Source organism: Rhipicephalus microplus, unplaced genomic scaffold, assembly GCF_043290135.1.
Source record: "Rhipicephalus microplus isolate Deutch F79 unplaced genomic scaffold, USDA_Rmic scaffold_18, whole genome shotgun sequence".
Lineage (NCBI taxonomy): Eukaryota > Metazoa > Arthropoda > Arachnida > Ixodida > Ixodidae > Rhipicephalus > Rhipicephalus microplus.
The window spans coordinates 4,435,997-4,450,518 of record NW_027464591.1 but is presented as its reverse complement, the minus strand read 5'-3'; the positions used below and the strand labels follow the sequence as shown (position 1 = coordinate 4,450,518).

The 14,522-nt window shown below is 43.6% G+C and overlaps 1 protein-coding gene across 4 annotated transcripts in view; it reads left to right on the top strand.

The window, feature by feature from the left end:
• Window positions 1–14,522, top strand: part of LOC119178514 (Ubr3 ubiquitin ligase) — a 155,701-nt gene that overhangs the window by 126,820 nt on the left and 14,359 nt on the right. For 2 of the 4 annotated variants that reach the window (XM_037429720.2, XM_037429721.2), the window contains 5 exons: window positions 2,042–2,139; window positions 2,997–3,121; window positions 6,887–6,985; window positions 9,268–9,396; window positions 13,824–14,000. In XM_037429720.2, the coding sequence (XP_037285617.2) occupies window positions 2,042–2,139; window positions 2,997–3,121; window positions 6,887–6,985; window positions 9,268–9,396; window positions 13,824–14,000 (628 nt within the window). Of the gene's footprint in view, window positions 1–2,041; window positions 2,140–2,996; window positions 3,158–6,886; window positions 6,986–9,267; window positions 9,397–12,096; window positions 12,134–13,823; window positions 14,001–14,522 lie in introns of those variants that run through there. The other 2 variants (XM_075883514.1, XM_037429722.2) reach the window with 2 other exon arrangements.

Sequence of the window (14,522 nt, the reverse complement as noted above, 5' to 3'; positions counted from 1 at the left end):
GAACATGTCTTATTATGCAATCAAGTTACTATCGTACAGCACAATGAGCTGTCAACAAACAAAATGAGGAGGCTGTTCCACTGATGAGGCGTGCTGCTGCTCTAGTGTAGATCTCTGAAACATTGTTTCCAAGGGCAGGGAGGCAACTAGGAAGTTCGATAGAAACTTATGTAGTGCAAAAGATGCTCTGAAATCCATTTCAACTCTCGTTATGGTGCGAAACAGGTTATTTTTCATATGTCTCTGGAAGATAGTTTCTGCTGGTTCGAAAAGTCATTCCAGCATACCAAATTTTGCACAATGAAATGCTCTTTCCAAAAAATATATGTTGTAGAGCAACAAAAATATTTTGGAATGAATAAAAATGTGAAAAGTGTGCAACTTTCAGTTGCTGGCTAGTAAACAATGCAATAAAAACACTATATATGCAAAAATATTCAAAATGAAAGAAATTCAGAATATACATTGTGAAGATAAATTGCCGAGAAATAAGATAAAAAATAATAAATGTACAAAATGTTTCTATTCACATAGACAAAGAGAATCGGAACCGAGGTGCTGCGTCATTGTTCGTGCCATGAAATGAAGCATTGCTTGGTTTTTTGGTGGCCACATTTCTCAGTATTTTTTTTTTTTTTTTTTTTTTGTGACATGAGCATACAGGTGTTCCAATATATACCTAAGGATGCCCATGGTGTGAATAATCCCTCTATATATCAGATGTCCAATGAACTTCGCTATGTTGTCTAGCATCGCCTCTTTCTATGAGCCACCTCATTCTGCACAGTTTGGCGTTCCAATATGTGCCTCAAAGCACATTTTTTTTTTTGCATATTTGCACATTATATAAAAAAAAAGATCAAACCTTTCGCACTGCTCAGTGGCCAGGGCCAAGATGTGCTCCAATGGCCTTCTGGTTGTGAGGAGGGGCTCTGCAGCCAGTGCCAGCACACCGCTCTACAGCGACGTGTGGACCGCACACGTAAACAAAGTAGCTATAAGATTGTACACAAAGGTCAGCAGCTATGCTCTTGTGCTGAAAGAGATGAGGCTGTAAACAAAACGAACCCATGAACACCTGCAGATGTCTCGATTAAGCCGACACAAAACATCATCGCCATTGAACTCGAAGCTGAGGTGCTGTCATCCTCAAACTCTCGTCCTCACTCAATTCAGGTGCGGTTGCAAGAAAGTTTCAAGTGGCGTATGTTTTTCGTAGCGCAGGTGATGCTGCCGCCATAGAAGCGACTAGTGACACTAGATGCAGCTGTGTGTCTGATATAATGATACAAGCGAAACCAAACCTGCTGGAAGCTGGCTGAGAAGGCCACCTCCACCTTTTGTACATGCAGCGGACCTTTGGAAATATTTGTTTTTTTTTTTTTCCTGGAATAAATTTTTCCTGATGCTCAGTAACAGCTCTCTATTAAATAGCTGGCATAAATTTCTGGTAATTATTACTGTTCAAAAGATTGCAAAGCTCACACATTAATTCGATATTTGACTTGCAAAGGTTCTTTTGATTACAGAACTTTCATCTTATAGTAGCATAATCACGAGGGGCACACACTTCTGTCAAGTTCGCCAGTCAAGTGCATCTTCCCAACAGCATACATACATTGGTTGGCACACAGGCCTGTGAAAAATTTTCATGTTGCTAAAATGGGCTAATTTAAATTGATTCTGAAAGTTGAGTGGCTGGACAAACTTCTGAAAAGTGCTGGGTTCACGAGAAACAAATTCAACATACCAAAATTGATAATCTAAAGTGTCGATCACGGGTGATCGATTTGAATAGGCATAGTAATTAAAGAGCTAGGTAAAAGGGGCACACTAGAGCATTAAGTAATATCTTTGCATGGTCTGAAATGGCGCTATTGTTCGAGCGATAGCTCGGAGCAGTGAACATTGTCTGTGGCCGAGTCTGTAAGAAAGTTCATTTTGGAGCTGAAACTGTGACATTGCCGTTTTTCTTGCATTTGTTTATGCGTGTGTACCTGTGGGAGATATCACATTGGGCACTTTTCTGCACGTATCGCAGCTTGATGCCTGTGGAGAGGAAAGTACCGGTGTTCGTGTGTGACCCCGCAGCTGTGCTGTTGGAGCTCGTGCTGGCCTTGCCTCTGGACCTTGAAAAAGGTGGGCTGAGGTTTTTTTCACACTTCTGTTTCACCAACATAAAAATAAGTGGAAGGCAATTAATCTGGGAGACGTATGGTGGCCAGCCCGCGTGCACGAACGTGTATTCACCTCCTTACGATGATAAAAGACAGTCTAAAAATAGGCTTTTCTTTAGCTAAAAGGGCTCTTGGTAGTTAGGCAAAGAAAATGGTAAGCACTTGTTCTGGAATTAGTCCACTGTCTGTTGGGCACACGTGAGCAGTTCCAAAAAAGTAAATTCAAAGTCTCCTCCTCCTTCGACAGTAAGCAAGCAGCTCAATTTCACAGTGCAGGCATAATTTATAGGGAGAAAGGCGCAGGATTTGAAGAAAAGATTTCTGTAGACTGCAACTTGAAGACTGTGGACTGTAGGTTGCAGTGGTTGTGTGAGCGATTAGGGCGTAAAAAAAACTACAGGAAGTATTGTCACTTGCAGTTCGGGTGGGTCATAGCACTTACAATCTTTCTATTGATTTTTTTGGGGATGTGCTCACTTTATGAAAATGATTTCAGATATGCACTCATTTTTTGCAAGTAGGATTTGTGGTACAAAAATATCAAACGTATCATGTGCTGCTTTGCAAGCACACGGCTGTCTAAACGAAAGGAGTTACGAAGAAAATCATCACTTCAAAATAATCTGGAATGAAAATTGTGTGCAAGAGAGCAATAATGGACTTTCTCAGTTCATTTTAACAAAAAGTTTGGTATGTTGAATATTCACAACCGAAATCCTCACTTGATTTAAATATTCTCACTCATCAATATGAGATCTCCGGAGAACTTTCTTGACATAAACCATGTGTGTCTCTTCTCCCTTCCCTCTTTTTTTGCAGCGTACTACACATGTCTGGTACGGTCACTGTATGCAATCAACTACGTCCAGTCCTTGGTGCAGATCAGCTGCAGCCTCGGTCACATGGCACGGACCCAGTTCAAGCAGAAAACCCTCGGTTCTCCAGTGGGTGTCTTGTTCGGCTCTGTGATAGGAGCATGAGTATGTAGAATGCCCTTAGAACTTGAATAGAACTCTTTCTTCAGCCTTCAGCCTCCCTACCTCGTTTGCTTGTTTCAGTTATTTCATTGATTACTTAGTCTGCAGCAACCTTATTAGCCTCGGCTGTGGTAGTCACTTAGTTTGGCATGCTTACTCACCAGTGCAGTGACCCTTAGTTAGGCTTGGGGGATCCTTAACGTACATGCCTACATCAAGGACAAAAATAGGGCTGTAATTGGGGCACACACATCATTCCATTGTCTGACCTGCTGCCTTACAAACATTATTTAGAAGGGAAGTGTTAGTCTCCTATCGTTCACCCGTAGTTTTGTGTATGGCACTGAATGCAGTCTGCTGGTATTGCTGCGATAGTGACTGCATGCATGCATGCTTGATGGTTTCACAGTGCAAGGGTTTCTCAGCGTTTGCTTGTATGCTAGCTCTTTTGTTGTTTCATCCTGCTCCGTGTCCAATGTGGTAATCGTGCTGTTACGCTTGACAGGGCTAAACCCGCTGACCTTGCCAATCTTATACATGCTAGCTATTCTTTACTCTTTGTAAAGTTTAGAAATTTCAGGCTAAGGAAATATCTGTATTAAAATTTTCAGCTTCAGTGGCGAAGATCTGATTTGCCTATCTTTCGTGGGCCATTACAACAGCACCACACTAGAAGTCGGTGCACATAGCAAGTGCCAGCGTCACTATGGGGCATTGCTGGGGTACCGCCATCAATTCTGTGTGACCTTTTACTGTAAATAGCAAGCAAAGAAGTGGAACATCTGTGCCATTTGGGCCATTGTGTGCCAAACTTGTTTATTTGCTCCAACCTGCTTCGAACAACCGCTACTGCGCCAAACTCATTTATCAGCACTGTACTGTGCTGTAGCACCCGAATGAGCCCCAAGGGACGACAGCCATCAAGCCTTGTGCCTGAAAACTTGGCTGAAACATTGTGTATTGGTTTCATGAAAACGGTCATAGTTTCAGTTTCGTCGAGGCTGTGACAGCTCGAGCAGCAGCTGGGAACTTTAATTGTAAGTGGTGGGCATCAGCACGAATGGCTCGTAGAACCTTCTGCGTGCTGCGCCTTAAACACAAAAGAGACTATGCAAAAAAGCATCTCTTCTTGGAGCAGCCGTATTCTTTTACACCAGTGTTTTATAGAGTTACATGATATTGGATTCAAGAGTTAGCGGCCAACTATACTGCGTGTACTTTACAATAGGTTATTATCGCATTCAGTGCTTTGTCCTTGCAGTGAAACTGATTTTCATAGAACTTGGTGGCAGCGTTCAGCAAAACAGGAAACGATCAGTGCTCAGAATAAGGGCGGGTGGTATTGGTTCCCGAAACGGGCTAGCAAAAACAGGTGCACAGGACTGCTCATTGACCACATGTGCGTATTCTTGTTCATTTCGCCACTGGGCTTCTTTATACAGCACTCATCGACTTTGTGGTTGACACTCGCGTGTTCAGTTAAAAAAAAAAGGTGGCTGTACATAGTTAAAAAGTGAGTTTCACCTCCAGGGCGAAGCAGTGAATCCGGTAGCAAGAAATCGCAATATTTTACAAAGTGAGACTGTCTACTAACTTTTTTGGATCCGATCTGACGTAACTCTACAAAACGCTGGTGTAATAATAATGATAATTGTTGCAGTTTAACGTCCCAAAACCACGATATGATCATGAGAGACACTGTAGTGCAGGGCTCCAGAGATTACGACCACCTGGGGTTCTTTAACGTGTTTCTAAATCTAAGCACATGGGCCTCAAGCATTTTCGCCTCCATCATAAATGTGGCCGCCATGGCCGAGATTCGATTCCGCGACCTGTGGATTAGCAGCCTAGTGCCTTAGACACTGGACCACCGATGTCTAGTGGCTAGTGTAAGAAATGCGGGTGTAAAAGAATACGGCCGTTTCAGGGACAGCACAGTCTTTTCGTAATGAGAGCATAGCACGCAGTCCACTGATCGTCGCCGAGCTCTTGCATGTGCCAACAATCGTGACCGCAATCATAGTGAAAGCGACAACTTTTCACCACCCCTCCCCGCGTCTTGTCATGCTTGTTGATGACGGTCGTGTTACCTTTAATCTGCTTCGATGATAGGCCTTCCTATCGGTGTATTGGGGTGATGTTATTGCATCTGCCCTCCAAAAAACAGAGATTAGCCGGCTCATTCGATCACTGTTTCAGGTGCGTTTGTCGCCTCCGCTCGTGCGCTTTTACCCGCGGGGGGGAAGGGGGGGGGGAAGGGGGGGGTAGAACATACTGTGCTGGTTGGATGTTATCAATTTGTACTTTATATGGGACGGGGACAGCGAAAACCTGTCTAGAATTTTCACGTAATTGCTATAGCACAGGCTGTTGAGGCTGTTGAATTTGAGGCTGTTGCACAAATTATGCTTCACAAATGCTGTGAAACGGGGCCACATCTGCTCTGAATGCTCACTCTGACTCCACCAAACTTGCTCGAAAAGGCCATTCCGGATGCTCCCAGCCTGCTCCAAAATGTCTTTTTGGATGCTCCGAGCCTGCTACAAAAGCACTTTTGGCTGCTCCATGGACTACTCCCAAACTCATGTATCCTGTTCCACTCCTGCAAGCATGACCTTGCATTCTCTGCTGACTCAGTGCAGCCTTTTGGTGGTTTCTGTGGTGCATTAATGGTCCTTGCTTTAATTTTTCACAGTAAGCTTCATACGCAGGCTTGTGGAAGGTCATTGTTTTTGTGCATTGGCTAGCTAGGCTTTGAATTCAACGATTGTACCAAGCAGAAGGAGAACAGTTCTTATTCAAGAATTATGCAAATCTCAAACCTCAATCCGGGAGGCAACAAGGGCTTGTCGGCCAGGAGTCTCTGCTCCCTGGCCGACCGATGTAAAGGCACCCGCTAAACCTGAGAGCAAACGTGCAAAAGGGGCATGCAAGGCATATTGCATTTGCTAGGTCCTCAGATCAGATCCTGGCAAGCAGGTCTGAATCACCCGCCCCGTGATCCAGACCTCCTCACCAAGGTTAAAGCTTAGGACCGAGCAGATGCCATATGCCTTGCATGCCCCTTCTGCACATTTGCTCTCAGGTTAAGCGGGTGCCCTTACATAACTTTTGCGCAGCTATGTTCCACTTCTTCATTGGTACTTGCTTGGTTGTAATGTGGTAGGTTCGCCATTGGAAGAGCAGACAAAGATTATATTCGAATCTCGCCCCAAAACATTAGTGTGGTCATGTAATCGTGAAATAAAAGTTTAATGTCTCTCATACTTTGGACACATTGGCTGAGTAAAATTTCCTGAGGCTTTCTTGGCAGTCTCTGGCTGCCACACTGTGTAACTTAGTTTTACAGATTTTACAGATAATTACGCGGATGGTAGCAGGTGCCACCAAGGATCTAGGATGTCATGTTGAGTTGTTGCATGAACTTGATGAAGGTGGTGATGCCCACTGTATTTCTTTGTCTTTTTTTTTTCACATTTTCGCACTTATAAACTGTCATCTAAAAACAAAAGTGTTGTTATTGTTATTGTAGAAGAGTAGTTCACTGCTACAAAAAAAATAAGTTTGCTTTTCTAGCGTCCCTTTAGACCTGTTCATTCAAATGGAAAAACAGAGAGGCTGAGGGTAAATCGCCCTTGAACATGTAGTAGACTAGGTCAGAAAAAACCATGCGTTCATTTTCATTGCCAGCTGCAAGTTAATCCCTGCCGTGGTTCTTTTGTCTATTTGTAGAATTCCTTGGAATCCGCAGACTCCGTGCTCGGCCTTCTGGTGGAGCAGCTGGAGCAGGGCAACCTGTACATTGACGACGAAGACATGGACGCGCAAGTGGTGAGCACAAGTGGTGGGCCTCAAATGGGCCCTTTGTGCATTTACTAATTCATCCATTTTGTTGTCTATTGAACGGAAACCTCCATGGCCAGTAGGCACCACCTAAAGAACTCTCGAGTAATGGAGTGCATAACAAATGCACTTTTCACTATACAGTCAAACTCCGCTACAACGAACGCCTCTTCAACAAAAATTTCACGACTCCCCGTCAGCATTTCATAGGAGTAAATGCATAAATAATGTCGCCACAATGAACACTTTTCCTTCTATCGTCCTGCTTCAACGAAATTTTACGTTGCAACTCCAGGCTCAGATACTTATTTCTATGCAGTAAACCCAATCTTTAACATTTAGATGCATTTTCATAGCCTGAATATGCGTCAACGAAGTAAGTCTAAAACAGGCATTGGCAGCACCAGAAACTGCCGCTGTTCAGCAAGCATGGACGCCACCATTGCTCGATGGCGATGGCAATGAGACTGCCCGGCTTTTGCCACTGGCTTGCTTTTGACTTTTTGAGCCACAGACGATCCGAAGCTGAAGCTCAATCGCTCAGTTCATCCTTCACGCAGCTGCTGGGTGCAACCGCGGAATGATGCCTTTTCTGATTACAATGCTTACCATTATGCTCGCGCTTGGCCAGTGTGGTAACTAATCGGAGCGGCTGTTCGTCCGCATTATCAACAAAATCAGCTAGCCGTGAGTGATGGATGATAAGAATGGCATAAAATAATACAAAAGTTGCCACTCCACGATGCCCTACTTCCATCTGGCGTTGTCAGATGCTTTTCACGGCGGACAGCTGCTGGTGTTAAAGTGTTTCTTATATAGGGGTTCGACTGTACATGCATAGGTCATACTTATTGTGTGTCTGCGTGCGTGTTTTGTTTCATGTCGTTGCTGCCTGCGTCTCATGTCAATGCACAGAATTCTCACGCCAACCTTAATCAATATGACATGACATAAAGCAGGACAGTGTTAGACCTTCTACAATGTTTACACATTACAGTACAAACCAGTTTGATCCCTAAAGGGGGCACTAGGGAAAAAAACATAAACGCCTACTGTATGGTAAAACTAGTGCTGAGCTTGAGGTATTAGGTTGACTTGCAAATAACGATTGCCACACACACCGCCGAGGACAAAATAGGATAAAGAAAAAAAAAGGCCACTTGTGCAAATATGTTTTGGAGTGCATTAGAGAGATTCATTACTGTACGCGTGACACCATGCTACACACTAAATCGTAACGGGTAGATCCTGGTCATGCGCACAATGTAACTGCAGTTATGCATGGAGGACGCCTCTACTTTTATTGCAATTTCAAAATAGACACCTGCATAGACTATTTTGCATTTAAAACGTGGCAGTGCCCTTGAAGCGGGAGCTGTTTGCTTTGCATTAATCATCGCGTCTCACCTCCTTGTTAACACACTCACCCACAGTGAAAGGTATACTAGGCCAATTCACCCACATTTTTCATTCTTGCTTTAGTAATAGAGTGCAGACTAATAAAGTGCAGACAATTCAATCTTTTTTTGTTTGTTTTTAACAATTATGCTCGGCACACTCCTTTGCTTGTGAAGTTTTGCGCTTGTGTCACACGCTTTCTTAGATATGCTAAAGCTCTTCCCAATAGCACTGCAACAGGACTTGTGCTATTACAATCGAACCCCGGTATAAGAGACTCTGATATAAGAGACAAATGGGTATAAGAGGCACCAGTGCACCTACAGTGAAATACGGGTTGATAAATGCATACGAGGTACCCTGCTTTTAAGAGACGTCTCATATACAGTTGAACCACTTTATAAGAGGCATGCTCTGGGTAGCAATCCTCGCCTTTTATAGGAGATGTCTCTTATAAGCAGGATATCTTGGCTGCATTTTTCTACCTACCCGTATTTTATTGCAGGCACACTGGTGTCTCTTATACCTATTTGTCTCTTATATCAGTGTTTCTTATAAAAGTGTTTGACTGTAAAAGACAAGAATAGCTTCTCAGTGGACGCCTTTTATATAGGAGTTTAATAATATTTTTCTCAAATATTCAGTTTGAACAATCGAATTTTCAAAATTGAACAGCTTAATTAATGCCCCTCCCCCCCCCCCCCCCAAAAAAAAAACTGCACATTGAGTGCATGGTTGACTCTACTCGTAATTTGACAGTTCATTGGCCTGTAAAAAACAGTATGAGTTGAATGCACTGGAAACTTTTTCTTTCGCATCAAGACTGATGTTACTTTGTTCACACCTTCTGCATGCAATTTCGGATCGGCCAGCGACAGAAAAGCCAACAGCTGTCGGGGCTCCTGCTGGAGAAGCAAGTGGTGGCCATGTGCGGACCATTCCTGCGAGTTGCCGCCCTGTTGCAGTCACACCTCTTCGAGGAGAAGCTGCCCACCACTGCGGTGAGCGTACATTAATGGGCCGCACTTAGGTTCTCACTTTTGGCTGTCTCTGTGCTACCACAGTTAAAGATGTATGGTAGGGTAAACCTCCCCAAAAAAATCACAGCATATCCACGGAGTGAATGATGATGAGTGAAGCGAAGCGTTCGTCAGCCCGTCCATGCTTTTATCCGTCCGTTCACGCGGCTATCTGTGCATTCATCTATGCATCCGCCCGTCTGTCCATGCCTCAGTCCTTGAGTTCATTCATCTATCTGTCTGTTCATGCATCTATCCGTCCGTACGTCCGCGAGTCTCGTTCATCCATCTGTCTGTTCATGCATCTATCCGTCCGTACGTCCGCGCGTCTATCCGTCCGTTTTTGTGTCCGTCTAGTGAACACAAGTACCGCCATCGCCCATCTCGCATGCCCTGTGGCCCATACCCACTCTAGAGCGGGTGTGTGCCACCGGTGGCTTCGTACTACTACATACATACAAGGGATAGACAGACCCACGGTTTAAGGAGCTTTGCCCCTAAGAGTCGCATTTGCAATTCTGTCAGCGAAAAATTCACTACACTCTGAGGAACAAACCTGTGGAAGCCTGACGTCAAGCGGCCACTCCAAACGGTTTAAATGCCGCTCCCAAAGTGTGCAGCACGCTCTCTGACGTTAGCAGTATGCGCGCATAAATCTTCGTTTTTCTTGAAATGTATTTTTTGTGAATTTTGTAACTTCAGTGTACATTTTCTCAAAAAATACTGAATTGAATCTGATAAAACTTTGCATGCATACACTACAAGTGGGAAGCAATCTGAACTAAAACAATTGCTGATTTCGTAAAAATTGAAGCTGTAAAAAATTACACACCAATACGCTCTCTGTTGCTTTGTGAATGCAATTTTATTTTTTTCTGGCAGTAACTGCCTACATAATGCCCTATTTTTCTAGTTCAGACATAACGTATGTGTATCTACCATAACGCAACTGAATATCATTACATTCCTTTTGGTTGTTGCTGATAAAAAGTACATTGATTGAGTGATAGGCAACGTAGGCATAAATAAAAGCATGTGAAATTTTGTATGAATACTTGCAGCCACTTCTAAAATATTAAGTTGAAACTGACATACACTGTATACCCTACCATGCCCCCTTAATTAACTCTTTCATTAATACGCCTATTCAAATCGATCATCGGTGATCGGCGCTTTGGGCCGTCGATTTTGGCATGTTGTATTTGTTTTTTGTGCATCCAGTATTGTCTAGTACGTAGTCTGGCCTCTCAGCTTTAGGAATCAATTTGAATTTGCCCGTTTTGACAACATAGTGATTTTTGATAGACCTTTGCGTAAACCAATGTGCGTGAACACTCTATCTAGTGAACACTACAAGTACCTTCATCTCCCATCTTGCATCCCCTGTTGTTGAGAAAATGCACTTGGCTAGCGAACTTGACAGAAGTGCATGCCTGTCATGGTTATGGTATAATAATATCAAAGTTCTGTAATTAAAAGAACCTTTGCAAGTCAAATATCAAATTCAAGTGTCAGCTTTGCAATCTAACAGTGCTGAGCAGTAATAACTGCCAGAAATTTATGCCAGTTATTCTATAGAGAGCTGTTGCTAGGAGTCAGAGAAAATTTACTTTACAAAAAACATTTCCAAAAGTCCGTCAGATGTATAAAGTGTGGAGGTGGCCTTGTCAGACATTTTCCAGCAGCTTTGGTTTCGCCTGTATAATTTATACTAGACATAGGGCCGCATCTAGTTTCACTAGCCACAGATATAGCATCGCCGTCACGCGTGTGAATGTACCAATAAGTTTAGAGCTGCCACCAGCTTTGTTGATCTGTTGAATGCTAGCTCTGCTCCTCTCGGTACAAACTTGAGAAATGTCTGGTTCTGTGAGTCTGAATTTTGAGCTCGGCCAAAGTCATGATAGCGCCTCTAAGCTGCCTGAGCGGTGCAGAAAGTTTGTTTACCCAGGAGGTGATGCAAATTTCTCTCCTGTGGGTTCAGGCCACTGTTTTTGTCAATGCTCTTAGTGTACAAACGGGCCGTCTCTTATACTGCCTGGGGCGCTGGCTTAATTCAAGTTCGCTGTGCATTCGCATCGATTCTGCCGAGCAGCATCTTTCGTGTTCGTTCTGTTATGCAGTTGTAGATACATTGACTTCTGCAACAAAAGCAGTTGTCTGGCAGCCTCTCCATCAGAATCAGGCATGAAAAAAAGAAAAAGGACTTCAGTTGCCGAACCATGAAGCTCAAAGATATTACTTGACAAGTTTGGTTTAAGCACATTGAACCATGGCAATTGAATAATGAAGTGCTTTTGTAAGTTATGTCTTACATTTTCTTATTTGCATCTTATTTATCTGGGACAGCATTTGAAATGGCATAACTGGAATGGAGGGGCAAATTCAAGGAGGTCAGCTGACGTCTGTGTAGAGTTCCACATTGACATTACATGCTCATCATACCCTCACTTTCATGTGTGATTTTTTTACGCTAGAATGGATTTCTGAAACTCATAATCATTTGTATTCAAAAAGAAGTGATTTCATCTCTTTCTGTGGCATTTGCCTAGAGTGGCTTATTGTTTGCAAGGATACTATGTGATTGTTATGATCAGTGGGGCTCATCGGTTGAAACAAACCATGTCTCAGTAAAAAACTGGCTGCATGAGTAACTACCACATTGTCAATTTCTCCTCTCAGGTGACGTGCATGTAAGCAAGGGTCGTGTCCCATGCAGGCGAGTTCTGTTTTTGCCTTATAAGTGAACGTATGTACGCAGCAGGCACAGCTTGCCCGAACATGTTATTATAATGATACAGAACTGACATGCAAAGCTGTGTGTTGAAGGTGAGGTTGTGGCAAGTTAGGTTCTCAGCGAGGTGGACCCAAACATTTACAACGAAAGCTTTTGCGAGATCACCGCAAGGGTCGCATGCGCCACAGTTGTCCACCACCACCGGTGGTGTCCGTAACCACTATCTTACGAAGAAAACAAACTAAGTAAATAAAAGCCATCAAGGACAGTGCGACTCGAACTCGGTTCGCCTGTCTGCCAACCCAGTATTCTACCACAGAGCCACGCCAGTGCTTTGAATCTCCATTGCAAGCTTGCCTTTGGCAGGCTTGATGTCGGGAAAGGAATCGCGTTAACATGAGTAATAAAGTGTTTTAGAACAGCAAAGGAACCACCAGGCGTCACATAATGCGAATTGCATAACGAGTGGGTCGTCCAATGCTCCAACCCATTACAAGAGCCTCAGGCATAATTGTTCGTCGTCAGCCACAGCATCAAAAAATTATGCAAACTTTCTTGAATATGTGTAAGGGGTAGCACGCTTCTCCGTAGAATGACGAAGAATGGCATAGTGAATGGCTGCCTACTACACAAAAATTATGATCATTTATGGTGTAGTGGGTACCCCACAAGTGTGCTTGTAGCAGTTACCTAAAGAGTGTTTAAAAAGGCTCTGAAAGGCTGCTCTTCCAGCTCCAGGGACTGTGCTCTGCATTCTACGCAGGCCTGGCAGTGTTTTGGCCAAACCTTTTCTAACATTGCTTTGTCATCTGTACGTGCCCGGTTGGAATGAATATTGATATGGCATTTGTAAATTTTTTCTCTTTTACTCGTTCTTGCTAAATTGTGGTGTCCATCTCCTCTGCACTAGGTCATGAGTGCCAGCAAGCATGAGATGACACTAGAGAAGATGACTGTAGTAGTACTTGATTTTGCAAACCCGTTTTAGTGTTGGTGCTTGGAAGTGGGATGTGTCGTAATGTTTTGATACACTGGCACATTTGACTCCATTGATTGACCTGAGTGCAGCTGAAAGAAGCATGCATAGCACTCATGTCTGCTCCCATGAGCAACACCATTCCACCTAGACTTGATTGCTACACGAGGTGCTTGTTTGGGCCAGCTGGTACTTCATTGAACTGCCAAGTAGCGCAAACTTCAGGGGCGCGAGATAAGAGAATTCGACACACGAGCACCTACACATATAAGAAAACAAAACAAAAAAGAAAAACATTTCTTTGTAATGTTGATGTGCCAGCCCTGGCGGTTGGAGACCGTCATCACCTGCCATAAATGTTCTAAAGCCTTTCTGGCCCCTAGTACTCCCTCATTGCCATCCTTCAATGCCCCAGTGTGTAGTTTCTACAGCACTGAAAGTATGTTGTACTGTATGTCGGGAGGGGCCCCCTTTAAGAACACTAAGGTTGATGCAGCAACTTGTACAGAGTCAAGGCGACCTTTAGAAACAGCACACTGCCTCTTGAGGAATGTTCTTATGGTTCAGTTTTACTAATGCATCTTTGTATATAATTTTTCTGGATTTTTTCGTAATTTGGTCCAGCTCTGTTGTATTGAGCCTTGAGACTTTTTTTGTGGCACCTGTTCATTCGTGGCATGTTTTTGCTTTTGGCAGGATCCCACAGATGAGCTGGCCGCACTCTGCCTCTTCCTGGGGCTCGGCCATGAGGGTCAGTCTGCGCACGTGTCGACAGCGGGTGTTTCCTGGGTCACCGAGAGCCCCCAAGCACTCGTGCGCTCCTGGTGTCGCGAGTTCAACGAGTTTGCTGGCATAGTTCCAGTTGCTGCGAGGGTAAGTGGGAAGAAAGCTTTGTGGCAGTTAAACCTGTATTAGTAGAGTTTCAAACTATTGTTTGAACACTCTGGAGCTGGTATCGTGAGTCTCAGAATTGTGATTTGAGCCAAATTTTGAGAAACCAGATGCCAAAAGAGCTTCAGCATTAGAAATTCAGACTTGTTTGTGATGTACACTGACTTCATAGAGCTTGAGCCTTTGCTGTGATAGCATCCGAGTTATTAGGCATGTATACATAATCAGGCATCTGAAAAATTGGTATTAGACTACCATGATACAGGGGCGTTTATTACATCACTATTCACAGAATTTCTGTGTCTTCATCCTGCATGAGAGACAACTAGTTTGCGGAGAAAATTGCACTTGGCGAAAAGACACGTGGAATACTTAATCACTCCAATTGCTGGTCACCACTTCTCTTGATTAAAATGAAGCATCGCTGTCATGCTTGACTAAAGTTGCAAACACTACAAATTTCTCCCAGCTTGTGTAGCAGGCATTTGAAAAGTGGTTTTGTTG